Genomic DNA, 17,396 nt, shown 5'->3' with positions numbered 1-17,396 from the left:
TTCCCCACCTCTAGGGTCCGGGGCAGCTGCCTCAAGCGCCGCATTTCCGAAACTACGACTTCCGGCGGCCCAGTCGTCGCAGGGCGGGATTGGCGGCTTCAGAATCACTCTATGTTGCAGATCGAAGTCTTATTGGCTATACATATCCGTCACTCACGATTAGACTTCACGGACTCTGCTTAAGGGAGGTACTTCAGGTCTGGGTCCGAGAGACCGCCTCCAAAATAAATGCCAAGGTACGATTGGTGAAAATAACACGGTAGGAAGTGGAGCGTATCAGCGGCAATAAAAGGCGGGCACTTCCGCCAGGAATTGCCCAATGACAGAGGTGGGACAGTTTCTATAAAAGCTTGAGCCTGGCGCGTGTTCGTTCTTTTGGGGTCGAGTGCGAGGCAGTATGACTGTGTGTTTGGTTATACCATGTGCTACTAACCAGGGGAGAACTAGGCTACGAAGGTATCTTTGAGGGCCGGCCGAACGCTGCAGGTCGGCCAGGTCCCCGGGCGTCCAGCCCTGGCCTACGCTCCACTTTGTCCCTGAGCGTTTAAACGTTACTTCCTGAATCTCAGACCCACAGCTCCTTGCAGGTAAGACTGGGCCAGGCTTGGGTTCCCCTATTCTCCGAGCCTGTGATGAACTGCTTTGACTTCTGACACCTCGTATGAAAACTGCATGTGCAGTCTGATTATTTTGCAAGACTGAGGCTTGGGAGTGCGCAATTCTGTTGGGGAGGGGCTGGGAGTGGAAATGGGTGTTGGCCGAAACGGGACAGTGGGGACTTATGTCTACATTTTGGCGCTGTCTTACAGGTTTCATCGTGAGCCGGCTGCAGATTTTGAACCTAAGTAAACCTCAGTCCGGAGGGCCTAGTGGTAAGGTGGGCGCTGTGTCTATCTGAAGCGCTTAGCAATAAAACAAAGGCAGTAAGTCGATTTAGTTTTCTCTCCAACGTCTTTAATTCCCTATGCTTGCACCCCAGGGGTCTTACTCATACACAGGCAATCTTGGGAAAGTGTAGAGACGTGATAACAGAAGTCATGTTAGCAGTGACTTCACAACCTTTGGGATTGCCTTCACTGTTGCTGCCTGTGATTTTTTTTTTTTTTTTTTTTTTGAGACGGAGTTCCGCTCTTGTTGCCCAGGCTGGAGTGCAATGGTGCAACCTCTGCCTCCCAGGTTCAAGTGATTTTCCTGCCTCAGCCTCCCAAGTCATTGGGACTACTGTACAGTCATCACAGCCGGTTAATTTTGTATTTATCTTTCTTCTTTTTTTTTCTCCCGAGACGGAGTTTCACTCTTGTTACCCAGGCTGGAGTGCAATGGCGCGATCTCGGCTCACCGCAACCTCCGCCTCCTGGGTTCAGGCAATTCTCCTGCCTCAGCCTCCCGAGTAGCTGGGATTACAGGCATGTGCCACCATGCCCAGCTAGTGTTTGTATTTTTAGTAGAGACGGGGTTTCACCATGTTGACCACAATGGTCTCTATCTCCTGACCTTGTGATCCACCTGCCTCGGCCTCCCAAAGTGTTGGAATTACAGGCGTGAGCCACGGCGCCCGGCCAATTTTGTATTTTTCATAGAGACTGGGTTTCTCCATGTTAGGCTGGTCTCAGTTTTCCCACCTCAGGTGATCCACCCACCTCAGCCTCCCAAAGTGCTGGGATTACAGAACAGGTGAAACAGACACTCCAGAAAACACAACTTTATTCACTAGGACTGAAAACAAAGGCTTGCAGTTAAAAAGCCAACTTTAGTGCAAGGTGGAGCTTGCTTGGAAATCACAGACCTCAGCTGTGGCCAGGCCAGGCTGGCAGTTACCCTTTTCTGTCGTTTATGTGATTTCCCACATTCTATCACAAGGCCACAGGCATCCCCCGAGGTCAGTGAGGAAGACCCTGCTGCTGTTTGAGCCAGAGCTTCCTACAAGGTGGGCTGGGAGCAGCTTCCAGGACACACAGATGCACAATGTGACTAGCAGTGAAGCCCTCTGTCCCAGGCGGCGTCCTCCCTTACGTGCCTGAGCAGCTGTGCAGGTGAACACATGGCTTTTCTAGGGGGTTAGGCACTGCATAGTGCCAGCCCTGGCCCAGCCTCACCGGGCATGCCCAGGAGGGGGCAGCAGAGCACCATGGCAAGGTCTGTCCACTTGGCGTGCACCGTTACAGAAGGCCGTTTTTCCGTGGCAGCCAGTGCCCAGGCCATGGGCTCTCAGAAGCCCGCTTGTTGGGACCGCTTGCTGCTGGGAGGAGGAAGGGGCAAGGCTTGACCTGGGGCCCTTGGAAACACTCTAGCATTGGCCACAGGGCAACAAAGTCAGAAGGGCCTGGAGACCCTCTGCAGCTTTCTGGAGGCTGGGCAGCTTCCTCCGGAGGACTGAGCTCAGCCAGGTTCAGGGGTGGCAGCAGGAAGCCCTGTGACCTTCCCTGCTAACATAATCGTGCAGCCGGAAGCGTGGCTCGCTGGGAGCCTTCATGGAGCGCTGCTTCAACTCCCTGCAGAGTGGGGGTAACAAGGGGACACAATGGCCTGGACTCCAATAAGAGGGTTCAGGCCCTGGGCTTGGGGGAGTCCTGGTAACCACCAGGACTTACTTTGCTATGGCTGTGAAGGCCAGGTCCACGTTGAGGCCCGTCTTGGCGCTGGTCTCCATGAAGGGCAGCCCATACTCCTGTAAACAGCTGCTGCCAGCCAGGTGGTGGCCTGGCGGGGACAGCCTAGGCTCCACAGCCTCCAGGAGCACCCTCACCACCCCCAGCCCTGACTCACCTTGGCCAGCTTCTCCCCGTCCTCCCTCTTCACCACACGCTCATGGGCAGAGTCCACCTGGCCCAGGCACAGGGTCTTTTTAACAGCTGGCCCATGGTTGGCCCCTGCCCCCCCACCTGCCCTGAGGCCCAGGGGGCCTCCCACCTTGTTCCCCAGTAGCATGAGCGCCACGTCGTGCTGGGCGTACTCATGGATCTCGGTCAGCCAGGCCTGTGGGGGGCAGCAGACCAGGCTGGGGCTCCCTGTACTGCTTGGCCTCCTGCCCCAGAACCCTGACCCTTCAGGCTATACCATAGAGGGCACCTGTCTTCATTTTATCTCATTTTTTTGAGACAGTCTTGAGCTTTGTCATCCAGTCTGGAGTGCCGTAGCGCAATCTTGTCTCACTGCAACCTCTGCCTCCCAGGAACAAGTGATTCTCCTGCCTCAGCCTCCTGAGTGGCTGGGATTACAGTTGTGCAGCACCACACTCAGCTAATTTTTGTATTTTTAATAGACACGGGGTTTGGCCAGGCTGGTCTCGAACTCCTGACCTCGGGTGAGCCACCACACCTGTTCAGGATACCTATGCTTAGAAGTGATGGCCACTGTATACTACATAGGGGCACCCATCTTACAGGTCCCTTACACACACAGTCCCGCCGAGGGAGCTGGAATGGCACCCGGGTCCACTTGAGCCACTTCCAGCCCAGAAGACTTGTCATGCCCCCTCTGAGCCTCTCAGCAGGGTCCTTCGGAACCCTGATGCCATCTGTACCAGAAGGAGGTTATTGTTGGGTCAGGCCCTTTTGGAGCCCTTTCACCACACCAGGAAGGCCACTGACCTGGATGTTGTCGAAGGAGGCCTTGTTGGTGACATCGTAGAGCAGCAGCAGAGCTGGGGACAGGGCAGTGAGGACATCCACCATCACCTGCACTCTCAGGTGCTCAGACCCCCTCCCCAGCCCAGGTGCCCAGGGGCTCACCATGAGCGTCCCGGTAGTAGGCGTGGGTAACGCTGCGGAACCGCTCCTGACCGGCTGTGTCCCACATCTGCAGCAACAAGCGCCGTTCAGGCTGTCCAGCCCCTCGCTAGTATCCCCTGTCCCCCAGCTTGCCCTCAGTCACCTCACCTGCAGCTTCACCTTCACGCCATCCACGTCCAGAACTTTGTTCTGAAACAGAACCAGCCAGCTCTGTCCCCACCAGCTTCACAGCCACCCCGCGCCCCATCAGAGCCTCTTGGCTCTCCTTCCTCCCATACCCCAGGACCTTCCAGGTCCAGCCCAGCCCCTTCAGGCTTCCCTGTGCCCCACTGAGCCAATTCGGCCTCGCCCACACCTGCAAGTGCAGACCTCTCCCTCAGCCTCTGCAGGAGTCCTGCTTAGAACCTCTTGTGCTGACTTATTTGAACCCCACCAGGCCTCTCACTGATACTGTCTCAGTTTCCCTACCTGCATATGGGGGCCAGCCACATGGCTGTTGCAGTAACTAACAAGCTGCAATGCCTCAGCGTCCCCAGTAGCTCTTTTTGCTAATTTGAAAGCCTCTCAGGATGGCTTGAACCCCAAAGTTAGAGGCTACAGTCCTCTGATCGCCACTGCACTCCAGCCTGGGCAACAGAGTAAGACCCTGTCTCAAAAGGCAATCTCTTCTTGCCGGGATTGTCTTCTCAAGGGCTGGACCTGGGTCTGTCTGAACCCAGGCAGCAACCACACAGCCCAGCACTGCCTGGCAGCTATTGCTCCTCTGTGCTGGCTGGCAGCGTCCCCGGTCGGACCCTCCCAGTTAAGTGCTAGACTTCAGGCAGGGAGTGGCCCAGCCCCAGTCCCATCTGCTGAGGTGGGGGCAGGGGGCTTCCAAGCCGCACTCTGAGGCCCCGGGCAACTGGAACGTTTGCCACCTCCCTCAGCCTAGGTTGCTGTCAGAGTGCTTCTGAGTCTCCCAGGAACCAGGCAGGACCATCTGCTGGGCCAGAGAGGACACCACCTTCCCTGGCACCCTGAACAAGGGTGCGAACCAGATGGCCTCACCTCTCACCGCCCGCCCAAGAGCCGGGAGAGGTGGGCAAGTGAGGACCAGACAGGACTGGCCTACCTACCCCCATGGGGCACTTCAGTCCTCAATCCCTCCAAGAGGACTTGAGGATGCCTGGAGAGAGCCCCCTTTCCTGCCCCTTGGAACAGCCTTCCCTCCATCCTCCCGCTAACCGGCTCTAATTAAAGGGTGAGAAAAATGCAAATTTAAGATTTGCTGAGAACACGCCAGCACCTCAGCACAAGGAATTCAGGCTGGTGGCTGAGGCGGGGGCCTCCTTACCCAAGGGCAGGGTCATCTTCCCCTGAGCAAGCCCTGGAAACACCGTAGCTCAGGCTCTGCAGGGAGCATGTGTTTGTAGGGCCAGACAAGGCCTCCTCTGGTACCACTGGCCCCAGGTGGACATGACCCTTGACTTCCTCTGACCCACCACCTTGTGGGCACCAGCATCTGCCTCCCCCAAGGCACAGGATATGATTCCTGTGTAGTGCCAGCCCCTGGCACAGGGCAATGAATTGCTCGTCAGGTGCAGCCACCAGCCCAAGTGTTTGCAGGTCGAGGTGGGTAGCTTGGTGGCTAAGGCGTCCCACCTGAGGTCCAGGTAGCCCCGCTGGGAGCTCCTGCCTCTTGAGCCTGTCGGTACCACGGGGTAATAGAGAACTGGCTGCCAGGGGACGCCAGCAGGACTCGGTGGGCTGATGTGGGGCCAGGCGGGGGCCTCCACTCACCCGGAAGTCAATGCCTACTGTGGAGATGAAGGTCCCTGCCAGGAAAGCGCCGTCCTTGAATCGCACCAATAGGCAGGTCTTCCCCACGCCTGAGTCCCCCACCAGCATGACCTAGGACAGGCGAGAGGAGTCTGGTCTGCCCCAAGCTGGCCTGGTTGGAGCGGGCTGCAGGTGAAGGGCAGGAGTGGAAAGAAGCGGCCCAGGTCTTCGGGCTCAAAGAGCCCCGGGGAGACACTGCAGCCAGCAACACCAATGGCCTGGACACCCAGCTTCTGCCACTGGAAGGCTTGGGCCACTCTGTCCTTCCGCACAGTGGCCCTCTCAGTCAGTAGGGAATGAGGGCGGCCACCCCATCCCACACCCTCCCTACCGTCCATATTCTCCCACGGTGGACAGCATGCTTCATCTGAGGCAGGGAGCAGGTGGGGTGGCAGCTGGGGACATCCTAAGAGACTTGCAGGGGCCTCTGTCCCAGGGGCTTCTCCGCATCCCATCAGGGACATGACCCCAGCAAGGCTCAAGAGGAATTTGCTCCATTAGAGTTAGATCTCGACCTGAGGAGGGACCTGGGCCGAATCTGAGGATGGAGGGGTGGGAGGGGGCAGTCAAGGCCCTCTCCTCAAAATCTGTGATCCAAAACCCAAAGATGGTCCTCCCAGCCGCCTGCCAAGTCCACATAGCCTCTGCCTTGGTCCAAACCTCTTTCCCCAGCAAAAAAAAAAAAAAAAAAGAAAAAGAAAAAGAAAAAGGCCCACAGCTCCTGGGGTGAGGGAGGGCAGCATATGGGAAATGATGAGACCCCGGGCAGGGGCTAGGGCATTAGGGCACGGGATGCGGGCAGTGATGGTCGCGGGGCCCCTTGTACCGCCATGCCGGGTGGGAGTGGAGGGCAGGCCCCGCCAGCTGTTAGATATCCTAGACCTGGGCTGGACAGCGGTGTGTGTGTGTGTGTGTGTGTGTGTGTGCGCGATGCACCATTCCAGCCCCACAGGGTGCCTCCCGTGTCGGCTCCGTGCCCTGGGGCAGCGGGCCCTGCACCCCTTCTCCGACCCCCAACCCTTGGCTCAGACCCGGCGCCACCTGCTGCGCGGACCTGGGGGGCGGGTGCCTGGCTCACCTTGAAGGCGACGTCGTAGAAGTCGCCATCGCTGCCAAGAGAGGGCCGGCCGGGCTGCGGGGGCCCGTTGGGCGGCGCGTCGGGGCCAGGGCGCGCAGTCCCGGAGCGCGCTGGTTGGGGCCCGTTGGCGGCGGGCAGTGTGGAGGCAGCGGGGGCGCTGGCCCCCTTGCTCTTGGAGGTCTTCTTCCTGGACATGGCGGGCGGGCGCTCAGTGTGCTGTCGCTGCAGCCGTCGCGCCCCAGGCCGTCCCGTTCCTCGCGCCCTCAGAGCCCGACCCGGACCCGAACCCTTCCCCCGGCAGCAGCAGCAGCGGCATCATCCCGTGCACCCGGCTCGCGCCCCGCCCCCGCCGCCCCACGGGCGCGCAGCCACTCAGGCCCGGCCTCCTGCCGCCACCGCCAATGCCGCGCGTGGGGCGGGGACATGCAAATACATTCCACTCGGGGCGGGGTCAGGAGGCCCGGGCACCGCCCCACCCCCAGCCCACGACCCCTGTCCAGGTCTGCCTCGAGGGCTGGAGCCGGCTGTAGGGTGGTGGGCCTAGGCCAGGGGGCACCCCGGGATCTTGAATCCCCTCTGCTGGCTACATACCACCCTAGCTCGGTGACCCCCAAACTGGACTGCCAGACCTGGGGGAGGAGGTGTCCTGAGATGTGGGTGCTGGGGCAGAGGGCCTGCATGGACATGGACGGACACTTCGGGCTTCTGTCCCCTCAGCCCCAGAGCCTGCCGCTTGGCCCACTGCCCTTCACTGCTCCGTCCCCTCCAAGGCAGGCGAGTCCGGGAAGCTCCAGCACTTGCTTGGCAAACACACCCGGCTGCTGGGGCGGGCTTCTTGGGCTCAGGTGACAGCTGGTCACTGAGAGGACACAGCGGTTGGAGCGCTGTCCCCCGCAGCTTCTGCCACTGTGCTGGCCTCGGAATCCGAGGGACAGAGGAAGTTGCTGTGGCAGCCAGCCCCCTGAGGGTCCTGTCCCATGGGACTTTGCCCTCAGGGTCTGGAAGGTGGAAGGCGGACGCCCCTGACCAGGCTGTGGCTGGCCCCTTGGCTTTCCCCTTGAGGTCGGACCTTCAGGTGGCCAGGGCTGATTCTCCAAACCCTAAGCCGGCTAAACTGGTCCCTGGCAGACCTATCTTCCCAACCTGGGCTGACACCTCCTCACCACCTGGGCTGACTGGAACTCCGTCACCCCCTCCCACAGAGAAGATGGGACTGCAGTGGTCAGAGCTGGGGGACAGTGGTGCAGAGGGTGCAGGGGGCGGTGTCCCTGGCATCGGGGGGGCTTCTTGATGCTTTTCTGGGAGGTGGAGAGTTGACCTGGCTGTCCCCGGAGATGTGACAGCTGTCACCAGGACCTTGGACCATCCTGAGGTCTGAGCCCTCCCAGCTGGCAGTGCCCAGAGCCCAATCAGCTGCCTCTCAGATCAGAGGCCTGAGAAAACACAGATGGAGGGGCAGTGCCCAGCAGAGTGATTCCTCGAGAGGGCTTGGCAGCAGCCAGCACAGCAGAGGCCATGGAAGTTTGCCTTCCCCTGATCACTGTTGCATGCCAGGCACATGACCTCTTCAAAGTTATCCTGTGAGGTGGGTGCTGGTATCGTCTCCACTGTTCAGATGGGGAAACCAAGACCTAGAACAGCAAGGAGTGCTGTCCGAGGTCAGCAGGCTGGGAAGGGGCAGAGCTAGAATTTGCTCCTGGGAACACTAGCTCTGGAGAACATAAACTGTCCCATGGCAGAGATCCCCAGAGATTCATTCCCCAGGGACCTAGAAGAGCTGGGGGGCAAACCAGGAAGCCCTCTCAGAACTCCCCAGGCTTCCCTTCCTTTCTCATTCCTCTGGCACCCCCACAACTCCTCCAGAGCAACCCCCAATGTGTGTGCAGTGGGCCCGGCCAGGGTATTTGGCTTCCACTCCTCCAGCCCTGGTGACTCCAGGTGTCCATCCCCTACGAGGCCTCCTTCAGGATAGCTGGCTCAGGGTCTGAGCTGGGGGCCTCAGCAGCTGCTGTGCACTGGCCCCAGGGTCCTGGGCCATGGACTCCCCACCACTTCCTGCCTGCTGCTGCTCAGATATCCCCAGGGCATGGGTGGCAGGAGGAGTTGGGTGCAAGTAGGGCATCCTGCAGGGGAGGAGTGCGATGGGGCCACCAGGAAGAGAAGGAGGCAGGTGCCGGAGAAAGTGGGAGGCCAGGCGGGGAGGGAGTCTCTCGCGAGCAGAGGAAACGGGCTTGCTTTGGCAACCTTTAAAATTAGGAGAGTTTACGTAAAAATCCAAGTCTCGGGTTTCTCTTGAAAATAGGAAGCTCTGGGTGCCTGCATCACAGACCCCTCTCTTGGCTTCAGCAGGCCTTGTAATCTTTGATCGTTATGTCTCTTGGTTCCTGTGTTTGCCATCTGTTTCACCCTCTGGAGTGTAAGCTCTCTGGGCACAGGAAGCAGATTGTCTTGGTCACTGCTGTCCCCAGCAGCCAGCTCTGGGCCTCCATAAGCGGTGATTAAGCTGATGAACGAGGTTGGGTGAGGTGGCTCATGCCTGTAATTCCAGCACTTTGGGAGGATGAGGTGGGCAGATCACTTGAGGCCAGGAGTTCAAGACCAGCCTGGCCAATATAGTGAAACCCTATATCTATGAAAAATACAAAACTTAGCTGTGTGTGGTGGCAGGTGCTTGTAATCCCAGCTACTTGGGAGGCTGAGGCAGGAGAATCGCTAGAACCCAGGAGGAAGAGGTTGCAGTGAGCTGAGGTCGTGCTGTTGCACTCCAGCCTGAGTAACAGATCAAGACTCTGTCTTAAGGCCGGGCGCGGTGGCTCAAGCTTGTAATCCCAGCACTTTGGGAGGCCGAGGCGGGTGGATCATGAGGTCGAGAGATCGAGACCATCCTGGTCAACATGGTGAAACCCCGTCTCTACTAAAAATACAAAAAATTAGTTGGGCATGGTGGCACGTGCCTGTAATCCCAGCTTCTCAGGAGGCTGAGGCAGGAGAATTGCCTGAACCCAGGAGGCGGAGGTTGCAGTGAGCCGAGATCGCGCCATTGCACTCCAGCCTGGGTAACGAGCGAAACTCCGTCTCAAAAAAAAAAAAAAAAAAGACTCTGTCTTAAAAAAAAAAAGAAAGAAAGAGAAGAGAAAAAAAGAAAGAAAGAGAAGAGGAAGAAACGTGACTTAGAAACACAAGCCTCACTTCAGAAGGACATGTCCTTGCTAACAAAGATTTGAGACAAGTGTGGTCAGTAGTGAGGGGAAGCCTTTTGGAGGAAGGAGGATTTGCACTGGGCTTTGAGGACTCAGTTAAAGTCCAATACAAGAGACAAAGTCGCCAGGTGAAGGGAGTAAATATGCATAGGTTGAGAGCACCAGCAGGGAGGCACTTTGAGCTGAGGTGGCCAAAGTGTGGGCCAGTTGCTTGGAGGAAACAGGAGGTTATCCAAACTGGTAAGGTAGAACGGGGTCAGCTGGGAAGGGAGACCTGAGTGTTATTCCAAGGAGCCTGGAAATTGTACAGTGGGAAGTAGGGAGCCATGCATGGTTTTTGAGCAGAGGATGTTGTGCTACAGGAATACCGGGGACTGGCAGGAGGGGATGGACAATGGAGCCTGTGGGCCTGGAGATGAGATTGATGGGGTCTGTAGTCACCCAGGGGAGGGATAATAGGAACAGAGAGGATCTCCAGGAAAGAAGCTGCAGGCCTGGAGGCAGGAAAGGGAAGGTTGGAGTCCATGGGACAGAGACCAGTGGGATGCTGCAGCAGATTAAAGGTGGATTAAATGGGGCCAGGCGCAATGGCTAATGCCTGTAATCCCAGCACTTTGGGAGGCTGAGGCAGGTGGATCACTTGAGGTCAGGGGTTCGAGACCAGCCTGGCCAACCTATCTCTACTAAAAATACAAAAATGAACTGGGCATGGTGGCACATGCCTGTAGTCCCAGCTACTCAGGAGGCTGAGGCAGGAGAATTGCCTGAACCCGGGAGGCAGAGGTTGTAGTAAGCTGAAACTGCGCCACTGCACTCCAGTCTGTGTGACACAGAGAGACTCTGTCTCAAGAAAACAAACAAACAAACAAAAAGAGACAGATTAAATGTTTTGGTACTCCTCCCAAAGATGGAAAGGGCCTACGTCCCCTGTCCTTGAATCTGGACAGGGCTATGATTACTTGGAATGGCAGCTATGGCAGAAGTGACTTGGCATCCGTTTTTGGACCCAGACCTTCCCGTCTCCTGGAACTGTGGTTCTTGGAACCCAGCTGCCATGCTGGGAGAAAGCCCAGGTAGCCTTGGGGGAGACCTACATGGGGAAGACCTGAATGGCCTGCCGTGCAGGGAGAGAAGTCATCTTGGTAGTGGGTGCCCCACCCCAGCTGATGCCATGCAGAGCAGAGCGGAGCTGTCCCCTTGGAGCCTTTTTAAACGGCAGATTCGTACATGTTTCTGTTACATAGCAGTAACTAACTACACCAGCCAGCCAGCGAGGGCAAGGCAGAAGGCCAGCATGGTGGGAAAGGCCAGGAGGGAGGCCTTGGGATGTCCAGATTCTTGGAGTCTTCAGACCTGGAGAAGGGAAGAGTCCTGTGAGCCGGGGCAGTCCCTGAGGCAGGCTCCGAGGTTGAGATGAGCCCTGGGAGCTGCAGGCGGAGAGTGAGGTCTGTGTTTCCCTGGGGGGGGGTGCTCCAGCCCTCGACCCTTCTGGTGCAGAGCTGGCTGTGCCAGGCAGGGGAGGGTCTCCACGAGCTCCTGTCCTCAAGGGAAGGGAGCACCTCAGGTCTCCTTAGGGCCTCGCTCCTGCTACCCTCCGGCGGCCCCTCACACTGTGGCCTGTAGCTCCTGCTGGTGCCTTCTGACCATCCTGGGTGTCTGGAGGGATGTATGCCGTAAACCCTCAGCCACTACAACCCCTGGGACCCACGGACCAGGACAGCCTCTCTCTCGCCCCCATTTTCCAAACCCTCCAGCCTCTTCCCTACACTCTGCCCTCGGAGCGGGGCCCTCGGGCTGGCCCCTGTGTGCCGAGAGTGAGGCCTCCTCAGGCTTCCAGGCTCTGCGTGTGGCCCCACCCTCCAGGGAGCCTGCCCTGGCTCATCCTGCCCCACATCTGGCTCCCTGGATGTTCTCCAGCCCTGCCCTGGCAGCTGCACGTCGTCTGCACCAGCCTGTGAGCCTCCTGAGGACAGGATCCTGTCCTGCCTACTCCTGCTCCTGCCAGGCACTTGAGGGATTGCTCTGTGGCCAAGCAGGAGAGAGCTGGACTGGACTTCAGGAGGCTCTTAGCAAGCCAGGGAGTAGCAAAGCCCCCAAGGCCTGAGCCCCCAGGGCACCTCCCAAGACTGTCCTCTGGAGCTCAGCGGTCTGTGCTCTCCGAGGGGTCCCCGGTTTGCTGTGTGCCCCTGGGCATGTGGCATTCCCTCTCTGGGCCTGCTCCCCTCTCTGTGAAATGAGGGGGCAGGAGGAGCCGATCTCTGAGGTGCCTTCCAGCTCAAACACCTTCTGTTCTATGAAATCCGCGTGAATGTTGCCATGGAAACGTCAGAGGAACTGCGGCAGGGCTGAATGAGACTTCCACCCGAGAGATAGGCACTGAGTCAGCCCAGAACGTGGGTGACGTCACAGGAAAGCTCTTCCCGGTGTCCAGGTGTGCACCTCTCAGGGTGTCCTCCTGAGAGGTCACCCCTGCTTCAGCCTACTCACCATGGTGGGCCTGAGGCCCTGTCGGGTGGGTGGTGATAAGCAAGTGTCTAGCCCTGCCTGAATGGGGCCCTTTGTTCCCCGCAAATGTGACCACAGTGACTCAGGTACTTCCAGATGGGAAGGTGGCAGAGGTGCTCTGCCACACAGAAGAGGAGCTGACGTGGGAGTCAGGTACACCTCTGTGGCTGTCAAAGCGATATCCTCACTCCTGCGGGGCCAGTGGCCTGCTGTCAGCAGTGCTGGCTCCCTGCTCCTGAGCTGAGTAAGGTCGTCCGCTTGGCCATTGGAGAAGGCAGCATCAGGGCTCCTGGCTGCAGCTCTCCGGCAGCCTCAGAGTGACACACAGGGCCTCATGGCAAGTGCGGGCATCCCTGTCGATGAGTAAGACAGACCCCTGCGTAACCGTAACGATCGCTCACTGTCCCAGGCTGTGCCACGTGCTCTCCTTGCAATGTTTCTAGCCTCTTTTTCCTTTCTTTTCTCTTTGAGATAGAGCCTCGCCTTGTTGCCCAGGCTGGAGTGCAGTGGCACAATCTCAGCTCACCGCAACCTCTGCCTCCCAGGTTCAAGCTCTTCTCCTGTCTCAGCCTCCTGAGTAGCTGGGATTACAGGTGTGCACCACCAAGCCCGGCTAATTTTTGTATTTTATTAGACACAGGGTTTCATCATGTTGGCCAGGATGGTCTCAAACTCCTGACCTCAGGTGATCTGCCTGCCTCAGCCTCCCAAAGTGCTGGGGTTACAGGCATGAGCCACCACACCTGGCCCTTTTATTTTGGTATAGGGTCTTACTCTGTTAACCAGGCTGGAGAACAATGGTGCTGTCCTGACTCACTGTAGCCTCCAACTCTTTGGCTCAAGCAATTCTCCCACTTTAGTCTCCCAGCAATTTTTTAGTTTTTTTGTACAGATGGGGGTCTCAGTATGTTGTCCAGGCTGGTCTTGAACTCCTGGGCTGGAGTGATCCTCCCGCCTTAGCCTCCCAAGATGTTGGGATTACAGGCATGAGCCACCATGCCCAGTTTTGTTTTCTAGGAGTCTAAATTAAATCAAAATGATCTAAGTCTTCCACATTTGATAGAACTTGTCCACAAAAAGATCTGGGTTAAGTGCCTTTTCCTGACATGGCTTTTGATAAGTTTTCAGTGTTTTCCTTTTTTTTTTTTTTTTTGAGACAGAGTTTCGCTCTCGTTACCCAGGCTGGAGTGCAATGGCGCGATCTCAGCTCACCGCAACCTCTGCCTCCCGGGTTCAGGCAATTCTCCTTCCTCAGCCTCCTGAGTAGCTGGGATTACAGGCACGCACCACCATGCCCAGCTAATTTTTTGTATTTTTAGTAGAGACGGGGTTTCACCATGTTGACCAGGATGGTCTCGATCTCTTGACCTCGTGATCCACCCGCCTCGGCCTCCCAAAGTGCTGGGATTACAGGCGTGAGCCACCGCGCCCAGCCATGTTTTCCTTTTTTATTGGTCTATTCGGGTTTTTAATTTCTTCTAGAATCAGTTTTTACAGTTTGTAACACATAATTGTTCCATATAGATTTCAAACATGTAGGCAAACAATTACATATAATTTTCTTTTATAATTTTTAACTTTTTTCCATCTCTTTAAATAGACTTCATTTATCTGAATGTTCTGCATTTTCTTTTTCTCTCTTGTTTTCTGTCTCTCAGTCACACTTACTAGAATTTTTCTCAAGGAAAATCTTAGCAGCTATATATATTAAAATAGCTCAATTTTATCCATCAATTCTACTCTTTCTTCTAAAATAACTAATTTCTGCTCTTCACTTTCTAATTGCCTTTCATCTTTTTTTTGGTTTATTTTACAGTTGTTTTTCTAGAATGTTGAAATAAATACTTAGTTTATATATTGGTTTGATTGTTCATGCTGACTAATGTAATCAGTGTCTCTCCACGTATAACTTTGACTGCATCCCCGTAGATTTTCTGTGATGTGTGCTCATTACTATTCATTTCTTTTCCTTTTGTTTCTTTCTTTCTTTTTTTTTTTTTCTTTAATAAAGATGGGGTTTCACCATGATGGCCAGGCTGGTCTTGAACTCCTGACCTCAGGTGATCCACCCACCTCAGCCTCCCAAAGTGCTAGGATTACAGGCGTGAGCCATCGAGCCCAGCCATCTTTTTTTTTTTTTTTTGAAACAGAGTTTCGCTCTTGTTACCCAAGCTGGAGTGCAATGGCGCGATCTCGGCTCACCGCAACCTCCACCTCCTGGGTTCAGGCAATTCTCCTGCTTCAGCCTCCTGAGTAGCTGGGATTACAGGCACGCGCCACCATGCCCAGCTAACTTTTTGTATTTTTAGTAGAGACGGGGTTTCACCTTGTTGACCAGGATGGTCTTGATCTCTTGACCTCGTGATCCACCCGCCTTGGCCTCCCAAAGTGCTGGGATTACAGGCTTGAGCCACCGCGCCCGGCCTTTTTTTTTTTTTTTAAATGGAGTTTCTCTCTTGTTGTCCAGGCTGGAGTACAGTGGCACAAGCTCGGCTCACTGCAACCTTCACCTCCTGGGTTCAAGCAATTCTCCTGCTTCAGCCTCCTGAGTAGCTGGGCTTACAGGCACCCACCACCATGCCTGGCTACTTTTTGTATTTTTAGTAGAGATGGAGTTTTGTGATGTTGGCCAGGCTGGTCTTGAACTCCTGAGCTCAAGTGAGTCACTCACCTCAGCCTCCCGCAGTGTTGGGATTACAGGCGTGAGCCACTGTACTCAGCCATTTATTTATTTTATTTTTTAAGGGTGTAGGCAGGGTCTCTCTCCATCTGTCACCCAGGCTGGAGTGAGTTGTGCATATTTAAAGTATGCACTTGGATAAGTTTTGACATATGTTAACATCCATGAAACCATTGTGGGTGTATGTCAATCAAGATAAGGTACACATCCATCACTTCCTTTTCTCTCTCTTTTTTTTTCCATACAGGATCTTACCCTGTTGCTTAGGCTGGAGTTCAGTGGTGCAATGATGGCTGACTGCAGCTTCAGCCTCCTGGGCTCAAGCAATCCTCCTGCCTCAGCCTCCCAAGTAGCTGCGACTGTAGGTGTGCACCACCATGCCCGGCTGACTTTTCTTTTTGTTGTAGAGATGGTGGTCTCACTATGTTGCCCAGCCTGGACTCACAGTCCTTGGTTTAAGTGATCTTCCCACCTGGGCCTCCCACAGTGCTGGGATTACAGGCATGTGAACCACCGCTCACTGTCCATGATTTCCAGCTTCACCTTTCAGTGATCTGGGCTGTCAGGGTGTCCAGCTGTCCTGTGACCTTCTGTGAATGGTTCTTCAGGCCTCTCTACTCAGGTGGGAGTCCCTGGGTTAGGGTTTGCTTGTGGGAGCTTCAGTTGTGATCTGGAATCAAGATTTGGTGCCGTAAGCAAGAGATAGTACCCAAGAGAGCCTCTAGAGGGTGGTAGTGTTTAAAGCCATGTTCTTATCAAAGCTCGTCCTCAGACCTTGCCTAACATCTGCAACGCCAAAGTCCTTAACAAGCCCTGTTTTGTGTACAATACAGCTTATTAACTGTGCTACTCAAAGTCTCTCTATTTTTACTGACTTTAAAAATAGTGTCTCTTTGGCCAGGCACGGTGGCTCACGCCTGTAATCTGAGTACTTTGGGAGGCTGAGGCAGGTGACTCACTTGAGGCCAGGAGTTACAGACCAACCTGGCTAACATCATGAAACCTGGTGTCAACTAAAAATATAAAACTTAGCCAGGTGTAGTGGTGCATGCCTGTAGTCCCAGCTACTTGGGAGGCTGAGGCAAGAGAATCACTTGAACCTGGGAGGCAGAAGTTATGGTAAGCTGAGATCACACCATTGCACTCCAACAGCCTGGGTGACAGAGGGAGACTCTATCTCCAAAAAAAAAAAAAAAAAAAAAAAAGGTCTCTCTCTATTTTTTGTTTTTTGAGACAGGATCTCCCTCTGTCACCCAGGCTGGAGTGCAGTGGTGCTATCATGGCTCACTGCAGCCTTGACCTTCCGGGCTCAAGTAAGCCTCCCACCTCATTCTCCCAAGTAACCAGAACTGACCACAGGTGAGCTCCACTATGCCTGGCTAATTTTTTGTTTTTATTTTTTATAGAGATGGAGTCTCTCCATGTTGTCCAGGCTGGCCTCAGTGATCTTCCTGCCTTGGTCTTCTGAAGTTCTGGAATTATAGGCATGACCCACTGTGCCAGGACAAAAATTGTTTATTTCATCTGTAAAACTCAAAAGAAGGTGTAATAAAGCCTCCTGAGATGATTTTGTGTTTGTTTGTTTTGAGATAGAGTCTCGCTCTGTAGCCCAGGCTGGAGTACAGTGGCTTCATCTTGGCTCAATGCAACTTCCACCTTCCGGGTCCCAGTTCAAGCAATTCTCCTACCTCAGCCTCCCAAATAGCTGGGATTACAGGCACAAGCCACCATGCCAAGCTAGTTTTTGTATTTTTTAGTAGAGATGGGGTTTCACCATGTTGGCCAGTCTGGTCTTGCACTCCTGACCTTGTGATCTGCTTGCCTTGGCCTCCCAAAGTGCTAAGATTCCAGGCATGAGCCAAGGCACCTGGCCCGATTTTGGTTTTCAGAATCTTTGTATTTCACAGTTTAGCTTTGTGGGTTGATGTTCTATTTTTGAGAACAGAACCATTTGTAATATATTCTACATAGACTATACCTGTTATTCATGTAGAAAAAAAGACTCCTTTCCCATTTAACACCTTTTTCCTGAGGTTTATTTTTCTGGTATCAATACTGCTGCCATACTTACTTTGTGTTGGCAGTTTCCTACTTTCTTGTCTTTTCTTTTCTTTCTTTTTTTTTTTTGAGACAGAGTCTTGCTTTGTCACCCAGGCTGGAGTGCAATGGCGTGATCTTGACTCACTGCAATCTCCAGCTCCTGGGTTCAAGCAATTGTCCTGTTTTAGCTTTTAGCCTCCTAAGTAGCTGCGACTACAGGTGTCTGACACCACACCCGGCTAATTTTTGTATTTTTAGTAGAAATGGGGTTTCATGATATTGGTCAGGCTGGTCTCAAACTTCTGACCTCAGGTGACCCACCCACCTCAGCCTCCCAAAGTGCT

At 54.9% G+C, this 17,396-nt stretch overlaps 1 protein-coding gene, 1 long non-coding RNA gene and 1 other non-coding gene across 11 annotated transcripts; 2 read left to right on the top strand and 1 right to left on the bottom strand.

Moving 5' to 3' along the window:
- Positions 1-292: 292 nt before the first annotated feature.
- On the top strand, positions 293-16,579 carry LOC101030944 (uncharacterized). Of its 6 annotated transcripts, XR_012512713.1 has the most exons (5): positions 313-587; positions 810-923; positions 15,260-15,377; positions 15,550-15,634; positions 16,419-16,579. It is a non-coding gene; the product is annotated as an uncharacterized LOC101030944 (long non-coding RNA). The 6 variants fall into 6 exon arrangements; XR_012512712.1 differs by lacking the exon at positions 15,550-15,634 and having other exon boundaries at positions 315-587; positions 15,260-15,373; XR_012512711.1 differs by lacking the exon at positions 15,550-15,634 and having other exon boundaries at positions 315-587.
- On the top strand, positions 625-707 carry LOC120367469 (small nucleolar RNA SNORD60). The gene has a single exon (XR_005581850.1). It is a non-coding gene; the product is annotated as a small nucleolar RNA SNORD60 (small nucleolar RNA).
- On the bottom strand, positions 1,688-7,021 carry RAB26 (RAB26, member RAS oncogene family). Of its 4 annotated transcripts, XM_003928413.4 has the most exons (9): positions 6,628-7,018; positions 5,511-5,621; positions 3,879-3,920; positions 3,732-3,798; positions 3,591-3,643; positions 2,911-2,976; positions 2,767-2,823; positions 2,592-2,668; positions 1,688-2,492 (listed from the first exon to the last, which is right to left on the bottom strand). In XM_003928413.4, exons 1-9 carry the CDS (start codon positions 6,820-6,822, stop codon positions 2,390-2,392), a joined length of 771 nt encoding a protein of 256 aa, XP_003928462.2. In that variant the 5' UTR covers positions 6,823-7,018; the 3' UTR covers positions 1,688-2,389. The 4 variants fall into 4 exon arrangements, with proteins under 4 accessions (XP_003928462.2, XP_010337373.2, XP_074237855.1 ...); XM_010339071.3 differs by having other exon boundaries at positions 2,767-2,976; positions 6,628-7,021; XM_074381754.1 differs by lacking the exon at positions 2,911-2,976 and having other exon boundaries at positions 6,628-7,019.
- Positions 16,580-17,396: the final 817 nt, after the last annotated feature.

The sequence above is a fragment of the Saimiri boliviensis genome, chromosome 12 (assembly GCF_048565385.1).
Source record: "Saimiri boliviensis isolate mSaiBol1 chromosome 12, mSaiBol1.pri, whole genome shotgun sequence".
NCBI lineage: Eukaryota > Metazoa > Chordata > Mammalia > Primates > Cebidae > Saimiri > Saimiri boliviensis.
The sequence above is the reverse complement of the archived record's forward strand: the minus strand, read 5'-3'. Positions and strand labels throughout refer to the sequence as shown.